Source organism: Mustelus asterias, chromosome 10 (genome assembly GCF_964213995.1).
Source record: "Mustelus asterias chromosome 10, sMusAst1.hap1.1, whole genome shotgun sequence".
NCBI lineage: Eukaryota > Metazoa > Chordata > Chondrichthyes > Carcharhiniformes > Triakidae > Mustelus > Mustelus asterias.
Genome location: NC_135810.1, coordinates 109,124,373 through 109,148,061, shown reverse-complemented (window position 1 = coordinate 109,148,061; position 23,689 = coordinate 109,124,373). Strand labels below are relative to the sequence as shown.

Genomic DNA, 23,689 nt, shown 5'->3' with positions numbered 1-23,689 from the left:
CTTCTCACCGTAACCCTTCATCCCCTTATTGATTAAGAACCTATCTATCTCTGTCTTAAAGACACTGGCCTCCACAGCCCTCTGTGGCAATGAGTTCCACAGATTCACCACCCTCTGGCTGAAAGAATTCCTTCTCCTCTCAGTTTTAAAGGAGCACCCCTTCACTCTGAGGTTGTGCCTTCGAGTTCTAGTCTCTTCCACTGGTGGAAACATCCTCTCCATGTCCACTCTATCTAGGCCTCTCAGTATTCTGCAGTTTCAATTAGATCCCTCTCATCTTCCAAACTCCATCGAGTATAGACCCAGACTCCTCAACCACTCCTCATTTGACAAGCCCTTTATCCCTCTTCACTGGTTCTCATGCCTATGGGGATATTACTGAGTAAAGGAATATTGGGAAACTGAGATCTATCCAACCATTTCTGCCTCGCATAGTATAGTTCATTTTTCTTGTTTAATAGATGTTTTATCCTTTGTTAAATGTTCACCAGCAGACTCCTGTGAATTTGCTCAGTAACTTACCTCTATGGTTTCTAAAAGAATAAAAGGTTGGATCTATCAAGCCAGATTTCACGCTGGAGTTTGACCTGTCCAACAAATTGGGGGCTCTCGTGGGATTACAAATCCTTGAACTTAAGTAGGATCAGTGAATTCTTCAGGAAATGAGTATGTGGAGATACTGGGCGTAGGAACAGTACATTACACTGGCGGGAATTCAAAATGGCTTTGACTCTTCAGGGCGTGAAATATGTTACAGTGGATGATTTGAAATCCTTGATTAAGACTAAACTGAGAGAGTTAGCGGGTAAATCGAATGTAAAAATAAAAGTCAGATTTTATAAGGATGATATGATTAGAGCAATTAGAGTCACAGGGCCCTATTTTACCTTTTCGATTCGAAGTGCTGGGCAGATTTGAAACTAGGAGTGTTTCAGACCCGTTCTCAGGCGCCCCCATACGCACTCAGCCTGCAAAAATATCAGCGAGTCCAAATCGCGCTGCACAAGCCTGTGGATGGGGCTTAACATGCCCGAAACCCTGCAGCCCCGATTGGCGCCTCCAACTGCGCATGCGCAGAAATAAAGATGATAGAATGTGGCTCCCCTGTCAAATCGCTCCTGGGCCGGATAATGCCTCCCCCTGGCTCCCACAGACATTGCTTCACCCCCCACAACATTACTGACCCCCTTATCCCCCCAGCCCCTCCTCCACCCAGACCGATTGCAGGCCCCTCCCCCCCTTCCTCCCTACCGATCTCAGGCAGAGTGGCAGCAGAACCCCCTTCTCTCCCCCCCCCCCCTCCCCCCCCCACCACCGATCTCAAGCAGAGAGCCATCGAATGCTCGACACCTATCTCCTCACTAACTGGAGCGCCCGAATTGGACTTTTGTGGAGCATGTCTTTTTCATGCCGGTTTTGGATGGGCGAACACGGTGGTAAAGGAGGAAGTGTCGTTAAGGTTGTGAGTGCAGCCCATTAAGTCAATTTAAATGCATGCAAATACATTTAAATGGCTGTCGCGCCTGTTTTGGGCAGGGTCCCGATCGCGGACATTTTCGGACCTTTGTAAAGGGGGAACCGGTGTGGAGGTGGGCGTGGATTGTGCTACTCATCTCATTCCCGACATTACCAAGTTTTTGCGCCCGAAAACAGGCACAACTTGATGGTAAAACTGGGCCTATAGAGTCATCGAGCAATACAGCATGGAAACAGGCCCTTCAGCCCAACTGGTCCATGCTGACCATAGTGCCCTCCCAGCTAGTTACAATTGCCCACATTTGGCCCATCTCCCTCTAACCCTTTCCCATCCATGTGCTTGTCCAAATGCTTGTAGCCCAGCTACAAGGAGAGAAACCTGAAATTGATGTATCACAGCACAAGTTAGCTAAGTTTAAAAGCAAAGTTATTTATTTATTAGTCACAAGTAGGCTTACATTAACACTGCAATGAAGTTACTGTGAAAATCCCCTAGTCGCCACACTCCGGCACCTGTTCAGATATACTGAGGGAGAATTTAGCATGACGAATGCACCTAACCAGCATGTCTTTCGGACTGTGGGAGGAAACCGTAGCACCCGGAGGAAACCCACGCAGACACAGGGAGAACATGCAGACTCCGCACAGTAACCCAAGCCGGGAATTGAACCCGGGTCCCTGGTGCCGTGAGGCAGCAGTGCTAACCACTGTGCCACCGTGCCGCCCTTTCAATTGCAAATGAAGCAGATTGAGACAAAGGGATAGAGGAGGGACAAAGCTTGAACCGGCAAAAGATGGGAAAGAAATAGAAAGAGAAATGGGAATACCAAAGCTGGAGCTTGGGTTTCAGAGAGAGAAAGAAATCAGACAACATGACGCAGCTAGAGAACGGCTTCGAATAAAGGAAGAACAGAGGATGATTCTGATTCCACTAAGGGTTTTGATTTAATTAAAAATCTTCATTCGGTGTCTGAAATTACAGAGGGAGTTGAAAAACATTTTGCCTCATTTGAAAAGATAGCTATGAATTTGAAGTGGCAAAAATATGCTTGGACCTTAATGTTACAAAGTGTCCTGTAAGGTACAGTTATGAATGTATATAATTGTCTGTCAGAAGAGCAATCTGCAGCCTATGAAGAAATTAAAAGGGCAATACGCAATACTTATGAGCTTGTTCCTGAAGTTTATCAATTCATGTTAAGGACCATAAAAAAGGAACCTAATCAGACATTTTTATTTATTTAATTCAATTATTTATTTATTAGTGTCACAAATAGGCTTACATTAACACTGCAATGAAGTTACTGTGAAAATCCCCTAGTCGCCACAATTGGGCGCCTGTTCGGGTTACACTGAGGGAGAATTTATCATGGCCAATGCACCTAACCAGCACGTCTTTCGGACTGTGGGAGGAAACCGGAGCACCCGGCAGAAACCCACGCAGACACGGGGGAGAACGTGCAGACTCCGCACAGACAGTGACCCAAGCCAGGAATCGAACCCAGGTCCCTGGCACTGTGAGGCCAGGGTTAGTATTCTGTAACTTGATTTCTGTGTCTGTGCACTGTTGGAGAACAGATATCCACCCCATCTGACGAAGGAGCTGTGCTCCGAAAGCTTATGGTATTTGCTACCAAATAAACCTGTTGGACTTTAACCTGGTGTTGTGAGACTTCTTACTGTTAGGCAGCAGGGCTAACCACCATTCATAGAATTTGCAAGAGAAAATGAAATACTGCGAGATTAGTGGTTTTTGTCACTGAAGTTGGAGAACAATTATGAGAACATGAGGGAAATTATTATTGTGGACGAATTCTGGAATAGTATTCCAGTAACCATTAAAACATATTTAGAAGATTGTCAAGTATCAAAGATCCAAGAAGCAACAGTTTTGGTTGGTAACTATGACATCTCATACAAACAGTTACTTGTGGGGAAGTAGATGGGAATCAACAGGGAAATTGGAGGAACAAAGAACAAAGAACAAAGAACAGTACAGCACAGGAAACAGGCCCTTCGGCCCTCCAAGCCTGTGCCGCTCCTTGGTCCAACTAGACCAATCGTTTGTATCCCTCCATTCCCAGGCTGCTCATGTGACTATCCAGGTAAGTCTTAAACGATGTCAGCGTGCCTGCCTCCACCACCCTACTTGGCAGCGCATTCCAGGCCCCCACCACCCTCTGTGTAAAAAACGTCCCTCTGATATCTGAGTTATACTTCGCCCCTCTCTGCTTGAGCCCGTGACCCCTCGTGATCGTCACCTCCGACCTGGGAAAAAGCTTCCCACTGTTCACCCTATCTATACCCTTCATAATCTTGTACAAAGAAGCTAGGGATGGAAAAGGTAATAGTCCGAGGGAACAGACAGAAAGGTTACAAAATAGTAAAGGGGATAGGGTTGGCCATGCTAAATTGCTTGTTGGTGTCTGAAGATGAGTAGGTTCGATGGATTAGCCATGAGCAATGTGTGGAGTCACAGGGATAGTGTGGGGGAAAAGGCCTGGGTAAGGTACTCCCCCGTCAGAGAGTCAGTGCAGGCTCAATGGGCTGAATGGCCTCTTCTGCACTGTAGGGATTCTATGATTGGCTAGACCCTTAAAGTGAAGTAAAGAATACAATGGGTGGGATTGTCCGGCCTCCCAGTCGCATGTTTCTTGGCAGCAAGAGGCGGCATGCTGTTCACTGGTGATGGGATTCTCTGGTCCTGTTGCTGTCAAGGGTTTTCCAAGTGAAGCCACCCCACGCTGCGGGGAAGTCCGTGGGAGGGAGGCGTGATGCTGGCAGGAGTGGAGAATCCTGTAGCCGCCAGCGAACGGCCAGAGATTCCCGCCTAATGTTCTTCCATTATATTAAAACTGGACATACTAAGGCTAATTGCTGGAAATTTATTGGGAAGCATTTTGCAGTAATAGGGATGCCTAAAGAATCTTTGGGCAAAATGAAATGGGGGAGAGAGACAAGTAACAAAACAGTAGCCAAACTGCAGGAGCCCAGTGAAGGCTCAGAATCTACCAGAGATGGGGATAATTCCTCAGACTAATCAAGTAAATTTGGATAAACTGATTACAGAAGGGTTTGAAGAGTTTGCTTATCGGGGAGAGGTATCCTCTTCTTCTAATCAAGAAGATAAACCAATCAAGATATTGAGGGACTTGGGAACAAATCAGTCATGGATGCTGGCTGATGATCCAATTTATCTTCCAGAAGGGTTAATGGAGGAAAAAAATATTAATTTGTGGTGCCCATGGAAGTTATAAACTGGTCTCATTGTAGAGAGTTGGATTAAAAGGGGATTTAGTATGTGGAGCAGTTAGAGTTAGGTAGTGCAACTGCAGGAATTGACTTTATTTGGGGAATTACCTGGCTGGATCAGGAATATTAGCTTCACTGAGAGTGTTGGAACAATCCAAAGATGTGCAGGTTAGGTTGATTGGCCATGCTAAATTGACCCTAGGGTCAGGGGGATTTGCAGGGTAAATATGTGGGGTTATGGGAATAGGGCCTGGTTGCGATTGGGGTCAGTGCAGACTCGATGGGCCGAATGGCCTCCGTCTGCACTGCAGTGATTCTATGATTCTATGAATCAATGGAAGTGAAGGAAATGGAGACACTGTGGAGAGGAACGCTCTGGAAAACTCTGGCCAAAGTACCAACGAGGAAATGGAGATCACTTCAAATCCCAGCAGGTGAGGTTTGGCAATCGTTCATCAGGTGGTAGTTCCATTTAAGTATCGTAATGAAACGTTATGCATGGTTCACAATATTCCGAAGGCAGGTCACTTAGTTATTAAAATATAAAGTTTGCTTTTTAGTGTCACAAGTAGGGCTTACATTAACATTGCAATGAAGTTACTGTGAAAATCCCCTCGTCGCTACACTCCGGCGCCTGTTCGGGTACACTGAGGGAGAATTTAGCGTGGCCAATGCACCCAACCAGCACGGCTTTTGGACTGTGGGAGGAAACCGGAGCATCCGAAGGAAACCCACACAGACACGGGGAGAACGTGCAAACTCCATACAGACAGTGACCCAAGCCGGGAATCGAACCCGAGTCCCTGGCACTGTGAGGCAGCAGTGCTCACCAGGTTTTTAGGAAAACACAGGCTAAAACATTGAAATATTTTTATAGGCTACGATTGCGTAAAGATGTGGTTAAATTCACTGCCAGACGTGTGATACATTTCAGGTAGTGGGGAAACCCCAATCATCAATTAAACCTCCAACCTTAATTCTGATACCAACTTTCAAAGAACAGTTTAACAGAATCATAGCACTATAGAAAAGTAACGGCACAGAAAGAGGCCATTCAGCCCATAGTGCCTGCACCAGCTGAAGAAAAAACTAACTGTCCATTCTAATTCCACCTCCCAGCAGCCAGCCCATTGTAGTTTACAACACTTCAGATATAGGTCCAGATACCTTCCAAATGTGTTGAGGGTTTCATGCATCAATCACCAATCGGGGCAGTGGATTCCAGATACTTATTGCCCCCTGGGTGAAAAATGCTTTCCTCGCATCCCTTCAAATCTTTCTCTCTTAAATATGTGGGTGACACGGTGGCACTGTGGTTAGCACTGCTGCCTCACTGCGTCAGGGACTTGGGTTCAATTCCCGGCTTGGGTCACTGTCTGTGCGGAGTTCTACACGCTCTCCCTGTGTCTGTGGGTGCTCTAGTTTTCCTCCTACAGTCCAAAGATGTGTGGATTAGGTGGATTGGCCATGCTAAATTTCCCCTTACTCTCACGGGGATTAGCTAGGGTAAATGCATGGGGCTACTGGGGATAGGGCCTGGGTGGGATTGTGGTCGGTGCAGACTCGATGAGCCGAATGGCCTCCTTCTGCTCTATGATTCTATGTCCACCTGGTAATTGACTTCTCTGCAAGGGGAAGCAAGTCTACCCTGTCTACTCTATCTAGCCCTTCATAATTTTTTACACCTCACTGAAGTCACCCTTCAACCTCCTCTGTTCCACAGAAGACAACTCTAGCTGACCTTATCTTTCATCATAGCTGCAATTTTCAAGCCCTGGCAACATTCTTGTAAATCTCCTCTGTACTCTCTCCAGAGCAATGATGTCTTTCCTGTAATGTGGTGACCCAGAACTGTATGCAAAGCTCCAGCGCTTTATACAGTTCCAGCATTACATCCTAGCTTTTGTATTCTATACCCTGTGCAATAAAGTAAAGCATTCCCCATGCCTTCTTTACCACCTTGTCCTGCCATCTTCAGGGAGCTGTGGACAAGTGCTGGAAGGTCTCTCACTTCCTCAACCCCTCTCAATATCCTCCTGATTGTTGAATATTCGCTTGCTTTGTTTTAATACATAGATGGTGTAGGACTCCTACCTAACACCAGAAGTGGAAATCAATAGCGTTTAACAATTATGGATGTTTCAACAAGATTTCCTGAGGGCCGTGCCTTTGGGGAACATTATGTCGGAAGTGATAGTGGAAAAGTCAGTTCAATCTCTAAAAATTTCAAATATTCATCTCAGATTGGAAGGCCGGGGGGGGGGGGGGGGGGGGGGGGGGGGCGGTGGTGAGGGGCAGTGAAGAGGTTGGGATACTTGTATTAGATACCTCTTTTTGACTGGGGGCTCCCTCCTCTCAAAGGGCTGAACACCTTGGAACCTCACTTCTGTCTGCATATCCACCGATAACCCAATAATCCCCTCAAGACCACTTCCCCATTACTCAAACCAAGAGTCTCTTCTTCTCCTCTCTGGGATCCATGCCATAAGACCATAAGGCATAGGAGCCAGAATTAGGCCACTTGCCCATCAGTCTGTTCCGCCATTCAATCATGCCAATTAGCTAGTCCCAGGCATGTTGCTGCAGTACCTTTCTTGGCCACTGCAGTGCTGTGCGTGGAGGGGCTGGAGTGCTGTCAACAAATCTGATTGGCTGGTAGCTCTCCAAGGTCGGGTTTTTATCCAAGTGAGGATGAAGGTACCCCCTGCTGCCAATCAGTTTGAAGTTTTTGTAGTTTATTTAATAGTGTTACAAGTAGGCCCACATTAACACTGCAATGAAGAACAAAGAACAAAGAAAATTACAGCACAGGAACAGACCCTTCGGCCCTCCAAGCCTGCACTGATTATGCTACCTGACTTAACTAAAACCCCCTACCCTTCCGGGGACCATATCCCTCTATTCCCATCCTATTCATGTATTTGTCCAGATGCCCCTTAAAACTCACCATCGTATCTGCTTCCACTACCTCCCCCGACAGCAAGTTCCAGGCATCCACCACCCTCTGTGTAAAAAACTTGTCTCGTACATCTCCTTTAAACCTTGCCCCTCGCACCTTAAACCTATTCCTCTTTATCATTGACTCTTCCACAATGGGAAAGAGCTTCTGTCTGTCCACTCTGTCTATGCCTGTGAAAATCCGCTAGTTGCCACACTCTGGCACCTATTCAGGTACACAAAGGGCCAATTTAGCATGGGCAATCCAGCCAACCAGCACATCTTTCAGACTGTGGGAGGAAACCCACACAGATACAGGGAGAATGTGCAGACTTCACACAGACAGTGACCCAAGCTGGGAATTGAACCCAGATCCCTAGCACTCTGAGGCAGCAGCGCCACAGTGCTCATTGGGGTGTGAAATGGCAGTGGGAATGTTGGAGTTGGCAGGGACACATTCTCCATCAATTCTTTGAGGAGTTGAGTTCCCGCCAACATAAAAATTCAGGGCAGTTAGCACTCCTGACAGGGGGAGAAGGTAACATGTCTGTCATGTTAACATGTTAAAGCAATCTTTGCTGAAGGGATCGTGGAAAGTTCCATTAGCCAATATAGCCAAAGTAATATCAGCTTCTGTAATCCCGGTTGGACTTTATCAATACACAGTCATGCCTTTTGGAATGAAAAATGCACCAGCAACTTTTCAAAGACTAATTAACAAGGTCATTGGAGGATTATGCAACTCCATGATGTATCCTGATGAGTTGATGTGTTCAGACAGACTTGGGAGGAGCATTTACAACACTTGAATGAATTGTTTGACTGGTTACAAAGAGCCAATTTCATCACCAACTTGGCAAAATGTGAATTTGTCAAAGCAAAAGTAACTTATTTAGGACAAGACCAAGCAGCACCCGGAGAAGCACAGATAAAGGTTACAAAAACAGAAAATGCTGGAAAATCTCTGCAGGCCTGATAGCATCTGTGTAGAGCCAACGTTTTGAATCTGGATGACCCTTCGTCAGAGCTAAAGATTGTCTTGGGTTTTCCTGTGACTCAGACAAAACAAGAGACTTTCTAGTTTATGAGTGGATGCTATTGGAAGTTCCTTCTGAATTTCAGAACCAAAGTGGATCCCCTGACGAGCTTGTTAAAAGAAATCAAGAAATTTAAAATGGACAAAGGAATGTCATGAAAGCTGCACTGACTACCACGGTGGGTTTAGCAGCACTGAATTATGCTCAGCCACTTAAACTGGCAGCTGATGCCAGTGATGTAGGTGTTGTTGCAGCTTTATTGCAGGGCGATAAGAGGGGGATCGTATGGCCAGCCAGTTACTTTGCTTCAAAGTTGAATTCTTGACAGGAGAAATACTCAACGGTGGAAAAAGAGAATTTCAGTTTGGTGTTGGCTCAACAACATTTTGAAAGCTACATAGAAACTAGAAGCAGGAGTAGGCCATTTGACCCTTTGAGCCTGCTGCACCATTCATTATGAACTAAGGCAGCACGGTGGCACAGTGGTTAACGTTGTTGCCTCATAGCGCCAGGGACCTGGGTTCAATTTCAGCCTTGGGTCACTGTCTGTGTGGAGTTTACACATTCTCCCTGTGTCTGCGTGGGTTTCCTCCGGGTGGTCCAGTTTCCACCCACAGTCCAAAGATGTGCGGGTTCGGTGGATTGGCCATGCTAAATTGACCCTTAGTGTCAGGAGGACTAGCAAGGGTAAATACATGGGGATATGGGGATAAGGCCTGGGTGGGATAGTGGTCAGTACAGACTCGATGAGCTGAATGGCCTCCTTCTGCACTGTAGGATTCTATGATCATGGCTGATCATCACATTCAATATCCTGATCCCACCTTTCCCCCATATTCCTTGATCCTTTTAACCCCAAGAGCTATACCTAATTTCTTCTTGAAATCACAGTGTTTTGGCCTCAACTACTTTCTGTGGTAGTGAATTCCACACATTCACCACCCCCTGGGTGAAGAAATTTCTCCTCACCTCAGTTCTAAAAGGTTTACCCCTTATCCTTAAACAATGACCCCTAGTTCTGGACTCTGCAGAGGCTGTTATTTATATAGGTCATAACCTGCACAACCTTTTGGCAAAGTTTCATAAGAAGAATCTGAGACTTTTTCATTGGAGTTTAATGCTCAGAAAATCTTTTGAAAACTATCCTTGTAGCAGGAAAAACAATATCATGGCAGATGTCTTATCTAGAGTTTAAATATGCAGGAAAATAGATATTGTGATCAAGGTTGACTTGTGTGAAATAATTAGTGCCGAATAGTCACGTATCCTTGTATATTTAATGTGAATACATTGTTCTGTATGATTAAGATAGAGATTAATAAGAGGGGATTGTTTAATAGGAAATAAAGACTTCTGTTTGAGATGTATTTTCATTTTTGTTCTGATGGGGTGGGATTAGGGACATTGGGCGGGATTTTACGGCCTGAGGTCAACGGAGATTTCAGTTTTCGGACCCTCGCCCGCTCCGATTCTGTGGCTGGCGGGGTGGTAGAGTTCCCATGATTGTATAATTTTTTGAGTTCAATATATTGTTATCGACAGGAGGGGGATTAATTTAAACAACCCCGATTTCTCCTCGTACTAGCTGTCTGTAGGAGAAAGGTGTTTTTGATTTTTGATTTCCCACTTTCGTGGACTATTTTTCCCCAACCCCTCAGTTGGGAGCAATCCGATCCTCCCATAAATAAATCCTCAAATACACATGAATTGCCTTGTTATTGTTCTCTGCATTGTCCGTATGGCCTGGATTATTTTCTTGTGTCTTGCCAACTAAAATTAGGAACGATATTTGGAGTGTGGCACTGCAGAATAATATTGTCTGACTTTTATGATGGTGAGTTACAAATGTAGCTTATTGCTACGTCATGGTGACAATATGCATTAACTATCAAATCTACAATCAGCTCCCTCAACCCTTTCAATTTAACCTTTAGCTAAATCTAGACCCTCTGGCATATACAACATTGCTCTTTCTGAAATGTTAACAATCATTATTTGGCTATGCACATGTTTTTGTTAACTCCTTATTTGCTTCCTTAGATTCAAGGGGAGGCGGTGGCATAGTCACTGAATCACTAACCCAGAGATCCAGGGTAATGCTCTGGGGACCTGGATTCCAATCCCACCATGGCAAATGGTGAAATTTGACTTCAATAAAAATATCCGGCATTAAAAGTCTAATGATAACCAAGTTGATTGTTGTAAAAAAGCTGTGGGGGGCGATTCTCCCAAAAAGATTCTAAGTGTCAAATTAGAGCACAAACGGGAGTAATTCCTGTTGGGTTTTTTTAGCGGGATTTTCAAAATGTATCTGCCACACTCTATACATCATAGGACATCTCAGAGAGATTCACGCTGAAAATCCGGGAGCGGGGCCTATTCCTGCTGGAGAGGCCGGCAGCATCGGCGCATGCGCAGTAGCCCCGCACTGCCGGCCTCCTGATCGCTGGCCAGCCCCACGACCCCTGCAACATTGCCCCTCTGATCCCCCCGTCCCCCGATCGTTGGCCTCCTGGACCTCTCCGGGCCAGCCCCCACTCCGCCAGCCCCGATCTCCCCAATCCCCCCTTCCCCAGCAGATACGATCTCCCCAATCCACTCCCCCCCCCCCCCCCACTTCCTTCCGGCAGTCCCAATCCCCCCACCCCGATGGCCAGCCCCGATCAGCCCTTTCCCTCTCTCTGCCATTGATCCCGATTGCAGAGCGGCAGTTGTAAAATCCAGCTAAATATTATATGTGTGGTCTCACCAAAGCCCCCACAATTGTACCATAGAACCATAGAAAAATTACAGCACAGGAGGCCATTCGGCCCATCTTGTCCATGCCAGCCCAAGGACATCTGGTGCCCTTCCTAATTCCACCTCCTGCACCCAGCCCATAGCCCTGTAGCTTACTGCCCTTAAGGTGCAGATTCAGGTATTTTTTATAAAGAGTTTAGGGTCTCTGCCTCCCCCACCAACTCAGGCAGCGAATTCCAAACACCCACTACCCTCTGTGTAAAAAAGTTCTTCCTCATGTCCCCTCTATACTTTCCGCCACTTATCTTGAATCTATGTTTCCTGGTTCTAGAATTCTCCACCAAGAGAAACAATTTTATCTTGTTGCTATCTCTTCCGTTCATAATTTTGTACACCTGTCAAGTCCCCCCTTCAGCCTTCTTTGTTCCAAGGAAAGTAACCCCAATCTCTCTCTTCCAGTAAAAGCAAACTTACCATTTGCTTTCCTAATTACATGCCATACCTGTGTTATATATTTTTATTTTTCTTGTACAAGCATATCTGAACTTCTCTGAACATTAATATGTACAAGCTTTTTAAATAATAGTTTTCTTTTCTATTCTTGTGACCAAGATGAATAACCCCACACTATACTCCCTCTGCTACCTTGTAGCTGCTTACTTAAGCTGCCTATATCCCTTTGTAGCCTCTTTGTGTCCTCCTCACAGCTTGCATTCCCACCTCACTTTGTGCCTTCAGCAACTGAGATACATTGGTCTTTGTATCCTCTGTATCCTCACCTAATAGGGATTGTAAATAGATGAGGTCCCAACACTGAACCTTGTGGCACTCCACTAGTTACAGACTGCCAACTTTAAAATGCCCAATTTAGCCTGACAATCTGCTTTCTGTCTGTTAACCCACCCTCTATCCATGCTAATACATCACCTACTACTCCGTAAGCCCTTTTATCTATCCTATTAATTACATTCTGGAAAACCCTAATAAATTTGTCAAACAGGATTTCCCTTTTGTAAAACCACGTTGACTTTGTCTGATCATACTACGCTATCTAAGTGCATTGTTTAAAACTTCCTTAATCATATATTGCAGCACTTTCATGATGATTGATGTCAAGGTTAACTGACCTGTTGTGGTGATTGTCCCTTGAAGGGCAACACAGCAGAGTAAGGGTCACATGTTCTGGGTGACCAATCGGCGCTCAAATTCTGGAATCACCCCCACAGTGAGAGGCACTCCAAGTCAGTGACACTTTGGGAGCAAACTACAGCCACGGGGCTGCTGTACAATTCTGATTGGCAGAGTGGTTAGCACTACTGCTTCACAGCGCCAGGGACCCAGGTTCAATTCCAGCCTTGGGTTACTGTCTGTGTGGAGTTTGAACTTTGTCCCCATGTCTGCATGGGGTTTCCTCCGGGTGCTCCAGTTTCCAGTCCAAAGATATGTGGCTTAGGTGCATTGGCCATGCTAAATTGCCCCTTAGTGTCAGGGGGGCTAGCAGGTTAAATGTGCGGGGATAGGACCTGGGTGGGATTGTTGTCGGTGCAGGCTCGATGGGCCGAATGGCCTCCTTCTGCACTGTAGGGATTCTATGAACTACCTTTTGTAATGAAGTCAATAATGAAATCTGTGAAAATGAATATTTACATTTGTATATCACTGTTTTATTCCTCTCTCATTTCTTAAATAGCGGCATTACATTTCCTAACTTCCAATTTTCTGGGACTGTTTCAGAATGTTGCGAATTTTGGAAAATCATAGCCAATGTGTCCAATCTCCTGGTAGCAGTCTCTTTTAGTGCATTGGGATATAGGCAATCATTGAAAGGATTGATGGGATACTGGCGTGCAGCTAGTTTCATGAACATCTACGAGATGCAGATGAATGCAAATGGCGTTCACATCACCGGAAGATTTCGGCCAATATATTGAATACTTTGATCAAATCATCCCTTAATTTCCTGAATCCCAGGGAATGCAGTCTTAGTTTGTTTAGTCTCTCCTTGTAACTTAACCATTGGAGTCCAGGTTATCATTTACATCCTGAAGGATCCCTCCAAAAACCTGAACCCATCACCCTCTTTCTGGTATTCTCAGGCAAAGTGGAACGTCTCTTTTGACCTTCCTCGTGGTTGCTGGCCCCCATCCCACATGGTCATGTAAGTAGTCAGGCCGGCTGCATTGCGTCTATAAGGTTGACTCAGACTCAGCCTCACTCACCCTGAGTCCTTGGTGGGAAGGTTGACGTGCTAATCTCCTCCAGTAGCATGTTGGAAGCCAAACCAAAGCTCAGCAGAGAGCAGACTTATCTTCTGCTCCAGTTGAGCAGGTGGGCCTCTGAGGGAAGGTAAGTTGTATGATTTGGGATTAATTACTTTCTTGTTAGGAGCCTCCTCAAGATTCTCAGCCGGACTCATGGTGAGCCTCAATGGTCCAATTTCCTCCAAGGCTTTATTGGGATAGAGAGAGCAGAATGTCCCAGAGTAGTCAGGGAGTCCCCTTGATCCAGGGTAGTGTGATGTGGAGTTGCCAGCATTGGACTGGGGTAGGCACAGTAAGAAGTCTCACAACACCAGGTTAAAGTCCAACAGGTTTATTTGGTAAGCACGAGCTTTCGGAGCGCCGCTCCTTCATCAGTTGAGTGCAAGATTTGTTTCACAAATAGGGCATATATAGACACGAACTCAATTACAAGATAATGGTTGGAATGGGAGTCCGAACAGATAATCAAGTCTTTACAGGTGCAGACGATGTGAGTGGAGAGAGGGTTAAGCACAGGTTAAAGAGGTGTGTATTGTCTCAGTTCTGCACACATGAGGACGGCCTCAACTGAGATCTTGGGTTCATGTCACACTATCTGTAACCCCCACGACTTGCCTGGGCTCGCAAAATCTCACTAACTGTCCTGGCTTGAAACAATTCACACCTCTTTAACCTGTGCTTAACACTCACATTATTTACACCTGTAAAGACTTGAATACCTGTTAAGACTCGCATTTCAAACATTATCTTGTAATTGAGTTTGTGTCTATGTATGCCCTGTTTGTGAAACAAATCTTGCACTCACCTGATGAAGGAGCACCGCTCCAAAAGCTCGTGCTACCAAATAAATCTGTTGGACTTTAACCTGGTGTTGTGAGACTACTTACTAGGGTAGTGTGACAGAAGACCTGCCCATTCCCTCCTTCCACCGCAGTTTAAAAGGCTTTGTAAATGGGTTGCAATTCTGGTCGAACCAACTTTTGCTCCCAGTGGTCTTTCTCCCAGAAACAGGAACAACACAAAGCTTTTGATTTGTGCACACACGTTGCCAGTTAGCTCCAAACTCACCTCAAAGTGTACAAGATTTTCCCATCATTCCATATCCGAAGCAGCTGATTGGGCGTGGTGATCCAATGAGCGTCAGCCGTTTTGGAATTCCTGAAGATTGTGTCGGGTATCCAGATGAATCCAACCATGTTGCTGTTCAGGGTGATGATTTTCATTGTACTGTTGAACCGCAGACGGCTATCAATCCAAGTCTGAGCAAAGAAGATGTCAATGGTATATTCCTGCAAAACAAAGACCAGAGGCCTAGTAAATCCAACAGAGCTGAACACAGAGTAGCAAAACCCCACATATGTCAAGGAAACAGAAACATAGAAACATAGAAACTCGAAGCAGGAGTCGGCCATTCGGCCCTTCAAACCTGCTCCGCCATTCATTTTGATCATGGGTGGTCATTGAATTCAATATCCTGATCCCCCCTTTCTCCCATATCTCTTGATCCCTTTAGCCCCAAGAGCTGTATCTAATTTCTTCTTTAAATCGGACAACGTTTTGGCCTCAACTACATTCTGTGGTAGAGAATTTCACATTCTCACCCTCTCCTCACCCCAGTTCTAAAAGGTTTACCCCTTATCCTCAAACCAGTCTCAAATCTCCCACCAATAGAAGCATTCTTTCTGAATCGACCCTGTCTAACCCTTTTAAAATTTTATAAGTTTCTATGAGAGCCCCTCTCACTCTTCTAAACTCCAGTGAATATAATCCTAAGCGACTTAGTCTCTCCTCATATGACAGACCTGCCATCCCAGGAATCAGCCTGGTAAACCTTCGCTGTACTCCCTCAACAGCAAGGACATCCTTCCTCAGATAAAGACACCAAGACTGCACACAGTACTCGAGATGTGGCCTCACCAACGCCCGATACAATTGAAGCATAACATGAGCAGCTTTGAAAGGGAGGAGTTTATTTCAGAGGGTGAACCTATTAATTAAGCAATCAGTTATTTTCCCTCTCTCAAGGAAATGTTTATCAGCTTTCTCCATTTGACATCAAGGTTGTTTGGCCATGGAACAGGATTAGTTTCTGGGGCGGGGGGAAGGAACTGAACAGTTTCTTTTTGAATACATTTAGTCAAACGATTTGGGCGCAACGAGTAAGGCATTGGCCTTTATTGCCCATGCCTAGTTGCTCTTGAGGTGGTGGAGCAGCCTTCTTGGACTGTTGCAGCTCATGTGGCGAAGATATTCCCAAGGTGTTGTCCACTTTTATCATCGAACCATAGAATCATAGAAACCCTACAGTACAGAAAGAGGCCATTCGGCCCATCGAGTCTGCACCGACCACAATCCCACCCAGGCCCTACCCCCATATCCCTACATATTTACCCACTAATCCCTCTAACCTACGCATCTCAGGACTCTAAGGGCAATTTTTAGCATGGCCAATCAACCTAACCCGCACATCTTTGGACTGTGGGAGGAAACCGGAGCACCTGGAAACCCACGCAGACACGAGGAGAATGTGCAAACTCCACACAGACAGTGACCCAAGCCGGGAATCGAACCCAGGTCCCTGGAGCTGTGAAGCAGCAGTGCTAACCACTGTGCTACCGTGCCGCCGAGGCAGCTGAGTGACTTACTCGGTCATCTCAGGGAGAGGGTAGCTAAGAGTCAACTATGCATGTTGCTGTGAGTCTGGAGTCACATATAGACCCAGATGTTAGGAATGGGTTAACTGCAACCTTCCACCTTAGATCTAATTTGTATGTTAATTGTTTAATCGTACTCACCGAGATATATAAAGGGGTTGCAGGTGGCACTGGTTGTTGGGTGTGTGTATGTGGACTTGTAAAAGAGAGTTTGTGAAGAAGCTGGACTTGAATCATCTTTTATTACTGGACTACAACTGAGAGAGAGGCTTAGCACCAGACTGGAGAAGGCAAAAGACCCCCCTTCACTATGAAAATTGCCAAAGGACCATTGGCTATTCTCCCCCTTTTTTTGAGAGAGAGGGGGAGCTGACTGGTGGTACTTTGACCTGAGAATCACCACACATCAGACAAGGCAGCGCCTTCACAAATAACCTCAGCCACTACAGGAATTGAACCCGCACTGTTGGCATCACTCTGCATCGCAAACCAGCTGTTCAGCCAACTGAGCTAACCAGCCTCCCGCTGAAGCAACAAATCCATAGTTTCATTGTCACCATTACTGACATCAGCTTTTTAATCCCACAATCATTTAACTAACCGAATTTCAATTCCCCAGCTGCAGTGGTGAGATTTGAACTCACATCTCAGTATTATGAATCCAGGCCTTTGGATTACTATCGAGTGACATAAACCATTATTCAGTGTACCTGTCCCATATGTATATATAATATAAATGGAGAGAGTGCTGGAGGTTAAGAAAGTTGTAATAGGACTCTAAATTATGGTTTGATCATCGCAGAAGATAAATTGAAGATATAACTTAATGCTTCTGTTTTATTCTCATCTTCAACTCTTAATATATTCTTTCATGTGTCTTTTTTCATTCATTCGTGGGACCTGGGCATCACTGGCTGGCCAGCATTCATTACCCAATCCTATTATCTGGGCAGTTGAGAGTCAACCACATTGTGGCTCTGGAATCTTTAGTAGGCCAGCCCATGTGAGGATGGCAGATTTCCCTCCCTAAAGGACATCAGCGAACCAGGTGAATGTTTCCGACAATGGTTTATCATCGTCAGTAATTTCTTAATTCCAGGTATTTTTTATTGAATTCAAACACCATGGCGGGGTACAAACCCAGGTCCCCAGGACATTAGCTGAGTTTGTGGATTAATAGTCTAGTGACAATACCACTAGGCCATTGCCTCCCCTAAATGTGAAATGCATTACCTCATGTTGTCTTTCCATCCTCTTATGGTTATTTCTCAATTTATTTGGATTACGTATCTGCTCTTCGCTCAGGTTTTTCAAAGAAATTAAAAGAAAATGTGGCCAGTAACAATAAATAACTATGAAGCTCTCATAGCTGGGTCAAAATCCTGGAACTCCCTCCCTAACAGCTCTGTGGGTGTACTTACACCACACGGGACAAAGAGGTTCAAGGAGGCGGCTCACCGCTACCTTCTCAAGGACAATTAGGAATGGGAAATAAATGCTCGTCTAGCCAGCGACACTCACATCATGTAAATGAGTGATGAAACAAACAATGATATACAAAGAAAAGCTGGAAAACATTTTCCAGCCATTTTGACTTCTACCCACCCAGCAGAAACAATGGATGGGCAGTTAAATCACCTTGATTACTTGCCGAATGGTGAATAGGCCAGATTCTATCAGATTTGACATTAATGGACGTTTCTGCTCAGGTGGTTAAGCCACCCACTCAGAACCAACAAGGTGATAATTAGCATATGCTAAACGGAACCCAATGAAAACATTGGTTTCTCACAGCGATTTTAACTTCAGCCTGGGCGGGGAAAGTCAATGAGGTTTTTAAAAATAATTATTTTACAAGATGTGCGTATCTCTGGTTCTGCCAGCATTTATTGGCCGTCCTTAATTACCCTTGAGAAGGCGGTGTTAAGCTGCCAACTTCAACTGTTGCAATCCATGTGGCACAGATACACCCACAGTGCTGACACGGGATCTCCATATTTTCACCCAGTGACAATGAAGGAATGACAATATAGTTCCAACGCAGGATGGTGTCTGGCTTGTGGGTGATAATGTTCCCATGCACCTACTGCCCTTGTCCTCTAGGTGTTAGAGGCTGTGACTTTGCTGTTGAAGTAGACTTGTTGAGTTGCTGCAGTGCATCTTGTACATGGTACTCACTGTTGCCTCTGTGTGTTGGCTGTGGAGGCAGTGAAGTGCCAATCAAGCGGGCTTGTTTGTACTGGATGGTCAGGCAAGTGGAGAATGTTCTATCACACTCCTGACTTATGCCTTGTAGACAGGATTTGGGGAGTTGAGAGGTGAGTTATTCATCACAGTATCCCCATCCTCTGACCTGCTCTTGTAGACAATGCATTTATGTGGTTGGTCCAGTTCAGTTTCTGGTCAATGGTAACCCCTAGGATGTTGATAGTGGGGCATTAAGCAATGGTAATCCCATTGAATAACAAAGGGAGATGTTTGGCTTTCCTCCCAAGGGAAGGTTAGTGAGTGGAAGAGGCTTTGCCTGCCCTGGCATTCCACAGTTCCCTAGCAACAAACCCCATGACTTCATAGAATCAGAGAAGGCAGGAGAGGCCCTTTGGCCCATCAAATCTGCACCAACATGCAAGAACTCCCAACTAATGCCATCTCCCAGCACTTAGCCCATAGCTTTCTTTTCACTTTACCTGAGCTGATTGATTTCTGCAGTCCAGGCAGGACCTGAACTGTCAGCATCCTAATGAGACCTAGTGATTATTGTAACTTTTTTAATATCCTCACATACTTCCATTGGAGAATAACACAATAACATGGAATAATTTGCAGGCTGATTGACTATCTGCCAGACCTTGATGTGACCTCTCCTTCTGTGACTGTAATCATCTTTGTATTAACCAATATGCGTGTTATTACTGTGTGCCCGGAGATTTTTATAGACTCCAGCAATCTGGAATGATGGGGGACTGATGGCTATTTTTTATTTTTTCATTGGCTAGGCCAGCATTTATTGCCCATTTCTGACCTTGAGGTAGTGCTGAGTTGCCTTCTTCTACCCTGTGGTACAGATACACCCACAGTGCTGTTAGGAAGGGAATTTCAGGATTTTGAACCAGTGATAGTGAAGGAATGGCGATAAAGTTCCAGATAAGGGTAGTGTGTGGCTTGGAGAGGAACTTACAAGTGATGGTGTTCCCAAGTATCTGCTGCCCTTGTTGTTCTAGGTGGTCACAGTAAGAAATCTCACAACATCAGGTTAAAGTCCAACATGTTTATTTGGAATCACGAGCTTTCGGAGCGCTGCTCATCAGGTGAGTTCTAGGTAGTAGAAGTTGCTGGTCTAGAAGGTGCTGCTTAAGAGACTTGTGAGTTCCTGCAGTGCATCTTGCAGATGGTACACACGGCTGCCACTGTGCGCGGTGATGGTGGAAGTGAATGTTGAAGGTGGTGGATTAGTCCAGTCAAGCAGGCTGCTTTGTCCTGGATGGTGTCAAGATTCTTGAGTGTTGATATTCATCCATAGTCAGATGGTATCCCACTAGACGCCAATCTAGAATTCAGAGCCAGTGCTCCAGTGTCTATTCATTGGATTTGTCTGGAGCAGTGTGTGGACCCTGCATCTTTTGACTCAAAGTTGGAATTGCTGCCATTAACCCAAGGCCCACTCCAGGGAAACAACTGAAATCCCACCAGAAACCCAGTTTAAATTCCCGGTCTCCCTCCCTTTTTTAAAGTTGACAAACCAATGACAGGACGCACTGGTTGGGAATGTCCAGACTTGTGAATTTTCTGGGCGTTAGGACCATTTCCAGGTTTTGACCCCTGCCCCTGAAAGCCGTTCCTCCACTTTGATCTTATCGACAGTCTGACTCTTGATCTGCCGTCATATTAAGGGCGGTTGGTGGCATAGCAACATGGGAGGGATGATGAGAGGGGCAACCAGAGGGCCGTCCAGCAGCCCCGTAAGGAGAAGTGAATGCTATTCAGGTTGAAGGAGATGTGGTGAGGGAGGGCACCTCAACAGGAAGGCATTAACGAAAGAGTGCAGGTACCATGTTTAAAAGGAAGGTCTAGTACTATCTCTGCGGAGGGTGAAAGCCACCAACTGAAAGCATTTGACCATGGATTCATCGATTTCAGCCTTTGGGATCATTGCTCCTGGCATATGCATCAGTCGTTGAGTGTGCTCTGACTTTCTGCCATGAAGCCACTCAGAATCATTGCCAGGATTGACAGAATGGGGTGGGGGTGCCAATACAATGCCAGAAAATTTACCTCCCACTCTGAACATGGCCACTTACCGAGGTCTTAAATGTTTTGACTGCCCTCCTCCGTCCCCCTCTTCCCCACCACACCTATTCCTGCCAGCACATTGGCAATTCCAGTCCTAGCCAGCCCTTGTCGAGATTCAGCTGGAGGCAGAACCCCACTGAAAAGCCATCCTAATAAGGTTATCCAGCACTTTCACAATACCCCCCAAAACTCCCACACCTGCCTCTAATGGGCTGGGAAAATTACCACCCCTCACCCCCTCCATTGAATTCAGTTCCTGGCACTCTCACTTGTGAATCAGAATATTGTGGGCTTACGTCCAGTCCCGAGGCCTGAGCGCAAAAATCTTGAATGGGTGTAAGTTGAGAGAGGTGGATGCTCAGTGAGACCTTGGTGTCCTCGTGCATCAGTTGCTGAAAGTAAGCGCACAGGTACAGCAGGCAGTAAAGAAGGCAAATGGTATGTTGGCCTTTATAGCGAGAGGATTTGAGTATTGGGATAGGGATGTTTTACTGCAATTGTATAGGGTGTTGGTGAGGCCACACTTGGAGTATTGTGTGTAGTTTTGGTGTCCTTATCTGAGGAAGGATGTTCTTGCTATAGAGGGAGTACAGCGAAGGTTTACCAGGCTAATTCCTGATATGGCAGGTCTGTCGTAAGAGGAGAGACTAAGTCGGTTAGGATTCTATTTAATGGAGTTTAGAAGAGTGAGAGAGGATCTCATAAAAACTTATAAAATTCTAACAGGATTAGACAAGATAGATTCAGAAAGAATATTTCCAATTGTTGGGGAGTCCAGAACTGGAGGTCATTGTTTGAGGATAAAAGGGTAAACCTTTCAGGACGGGGGTGAGGAGAAATTTCTTCACCCACAGAAAGTAGTTGAGACCAAAACATTGTCTGATTTCAAGAAGAAGTTAGCTATAGCTCTTGAGGCTGAAGGGATATGGGTTAAGGGGGGATCAGGATATTGAATTCAATGATCAGCCATGATCAAGATAAATGGTGGAGCAAGCTCGAAGGGCCGAATGGCCTACTCTTGCTTCTGGTTTCTATGTTTCTATGACACTTCATTGCTGTAGTGAGGCAGAGCAGCACTGGTGGGAGTTGCCGTTGTTCCTTTCACATAAGATGTTAATCCGCTCTCTGGGGATGAGCATAAAAAAATCCCATGAGGCTATTACAAAGAAGAGCGAGACGTTATCGCTAGATCCTGACCAATATTTACCTCGAATCATATGGAGATATAGAGCATGGAAACAGGCCCTTCAGCCCAACTCGCATATGCCAACCAGGTTTCCTCAACTGAACTAGTCCCATTGGCCTGTGTTTGGCCCATATCCCTCTAAACATTTCCTATCCGTGTACCTGTCCAAACATCTTTTAAATGTTGTAATTGTCCCCGCCTCCACCACCTCCTCTGACAGCTCATTCCATACACCCGCTGCCCTCTGTGTGAAAATGTTGCCCCTCAGATCACTTTTATATCTTTCCCCTCTCACCTTAAACCTGTGCCCTCTAGTTTAGGACACCCCCACCCTGGAGGAAAGACCTTAGCTATTTACCTTATCTCTACCCCTCATGATTTTAAAAAAATCAAGAGTGACTAGATTGCAAACATACTTCATTAGCTGTTAAGCACTCCATATTGGTTGTGGAGGGTGAATGTCTTTATTTCTTATTCACTGCGACCCAGCTGATAATGCATGCATTAGGGTAAAATGGAAGTGGTACAAAACAATGATCTTAGCCCAGTGAATAAACCATAGCCTTGAAATCAGAGTATATTTATTATAATATGTAAAATAAATCACATTTTATAAGACCGAAATGTGTGAACTTTATTGTGGTGACTTTATTATGTCTTGGCTGAATTATCTCTGGATGGTGGCCAATGGGTTCCATTCCTGAAGCATAATCAAAATGTAATCACTGCAAATGTATTGAGTGATAATCAACACTTCATTACAGAGTAATATGAGTTACTGTATGCTGTAAAGTAATTAGATCCCGAACATCACACATATTAGGCATTTACCAACATAATGATCACTGAATTTAGAACCATTTCATTATATGTGAAGGCACTGAGATATTTCTCAAAGATCAGTCATTATAGTAGGAAGCTTTCCTTTTTTTGTGATTTAGTAAATGCCTGATATAATTCAGGGGGTTGATTGAGTTTCATTTTGTTCCTTCCTTCTATTGCTGTGCTGCACTGCACTGCAAAAAAAAACCTAAATTAAATATCATCACCATTGTGATCCCCACAGAGACAGCTTTTAAAAAGATATTTGATTTCCAGGAACTGACTGAATAGATCACAGATCAAAATTCCAAGTAGCAAGACTTTTACTGTAATAAACAAAGTTAAGGCAGCTTCGTTTAACACTGTTCAGTGGGCAATACATGAACGATAGAAAATATCCCCCATTTCACTTTTAAAATGTCTGATAATCCCTCACCATGATGATACGTTACTGTCCCCTAAGTGGACACTTTGTACACCAGGAACAAGTCCAAAGTTGTTCTCAGCTCTCAATGGCTTGCTTCATTTTCCCTTTTTGAGTCAGGTAACTTCTCATCCCTAAAATGACCCTCACGCTGAGTGCTAGCCTGAGAATCCCTCTGCCTAACCAAAGTTAGGCAAACCTTCCAGTCTTGTTTAAATACTCACAAACCTGTTCTCTTCAATCTAAGCACAAACTCCTACTTGCATTCTACATGGTGAACAATAGCGAATGGCCATCTCTATCCCTCTCTGCTCTCTCTCTGTCTCTTTGGCTCTCTCAGAATCTTGCAACATGACCTGTCTGTGAGCTTCAGGGCTATCTTATGAAAAAGAAATCCTGTGACCTAATGCTACAACAGCATGCACTTTTCCCCTCTCAAAACCTCTCATGGTCATGGCAACGTGAGTCACATGGGATCGTATCCAGGAAGGAATGCGAATTAGCTACCCGCTCTTTTTGATCAAATTAACAAAGGGACAGGTTAAAAGGGGCAACTCCCAAAAGGAGGGGAACCGCCCGAAACAAAGGACAAAGTGGAAAGGAAACTTAAA

General features: G+C 45.1%; 1 protein-coding gene across 4 annotated transcripts in view; it reads right to left on the bottom strand.

The window, feature by feature from the left end:
• Nucleotides 1–23,689, bottom strand: part of gabrg3 (gamma-aminobutyric acid type A receptor subunit gamma3) — a 605,769-nt gene that overhangs the window by 398,110 nt on the left and 183,970 nt on the right. For 2 of the 4 annotated variants that reach the window (XM_078222416.1, XM_078222417.1), the window contains exon 4: nucleotides 14,771–14,991. In XM_078222416.1, coding sequence (XP_078078542.1) covers nucleotides 14,771–14,991 — 221 coding nt within the window. Of the gene's footprint in view, nucleotides 1–14,770; nucleotides 14,992–23,689 lie in introns of those variants that run through there. The other 2 variants (XM_078222419.1, XM_078222418.1) reach the window with 1 other exon arrangement.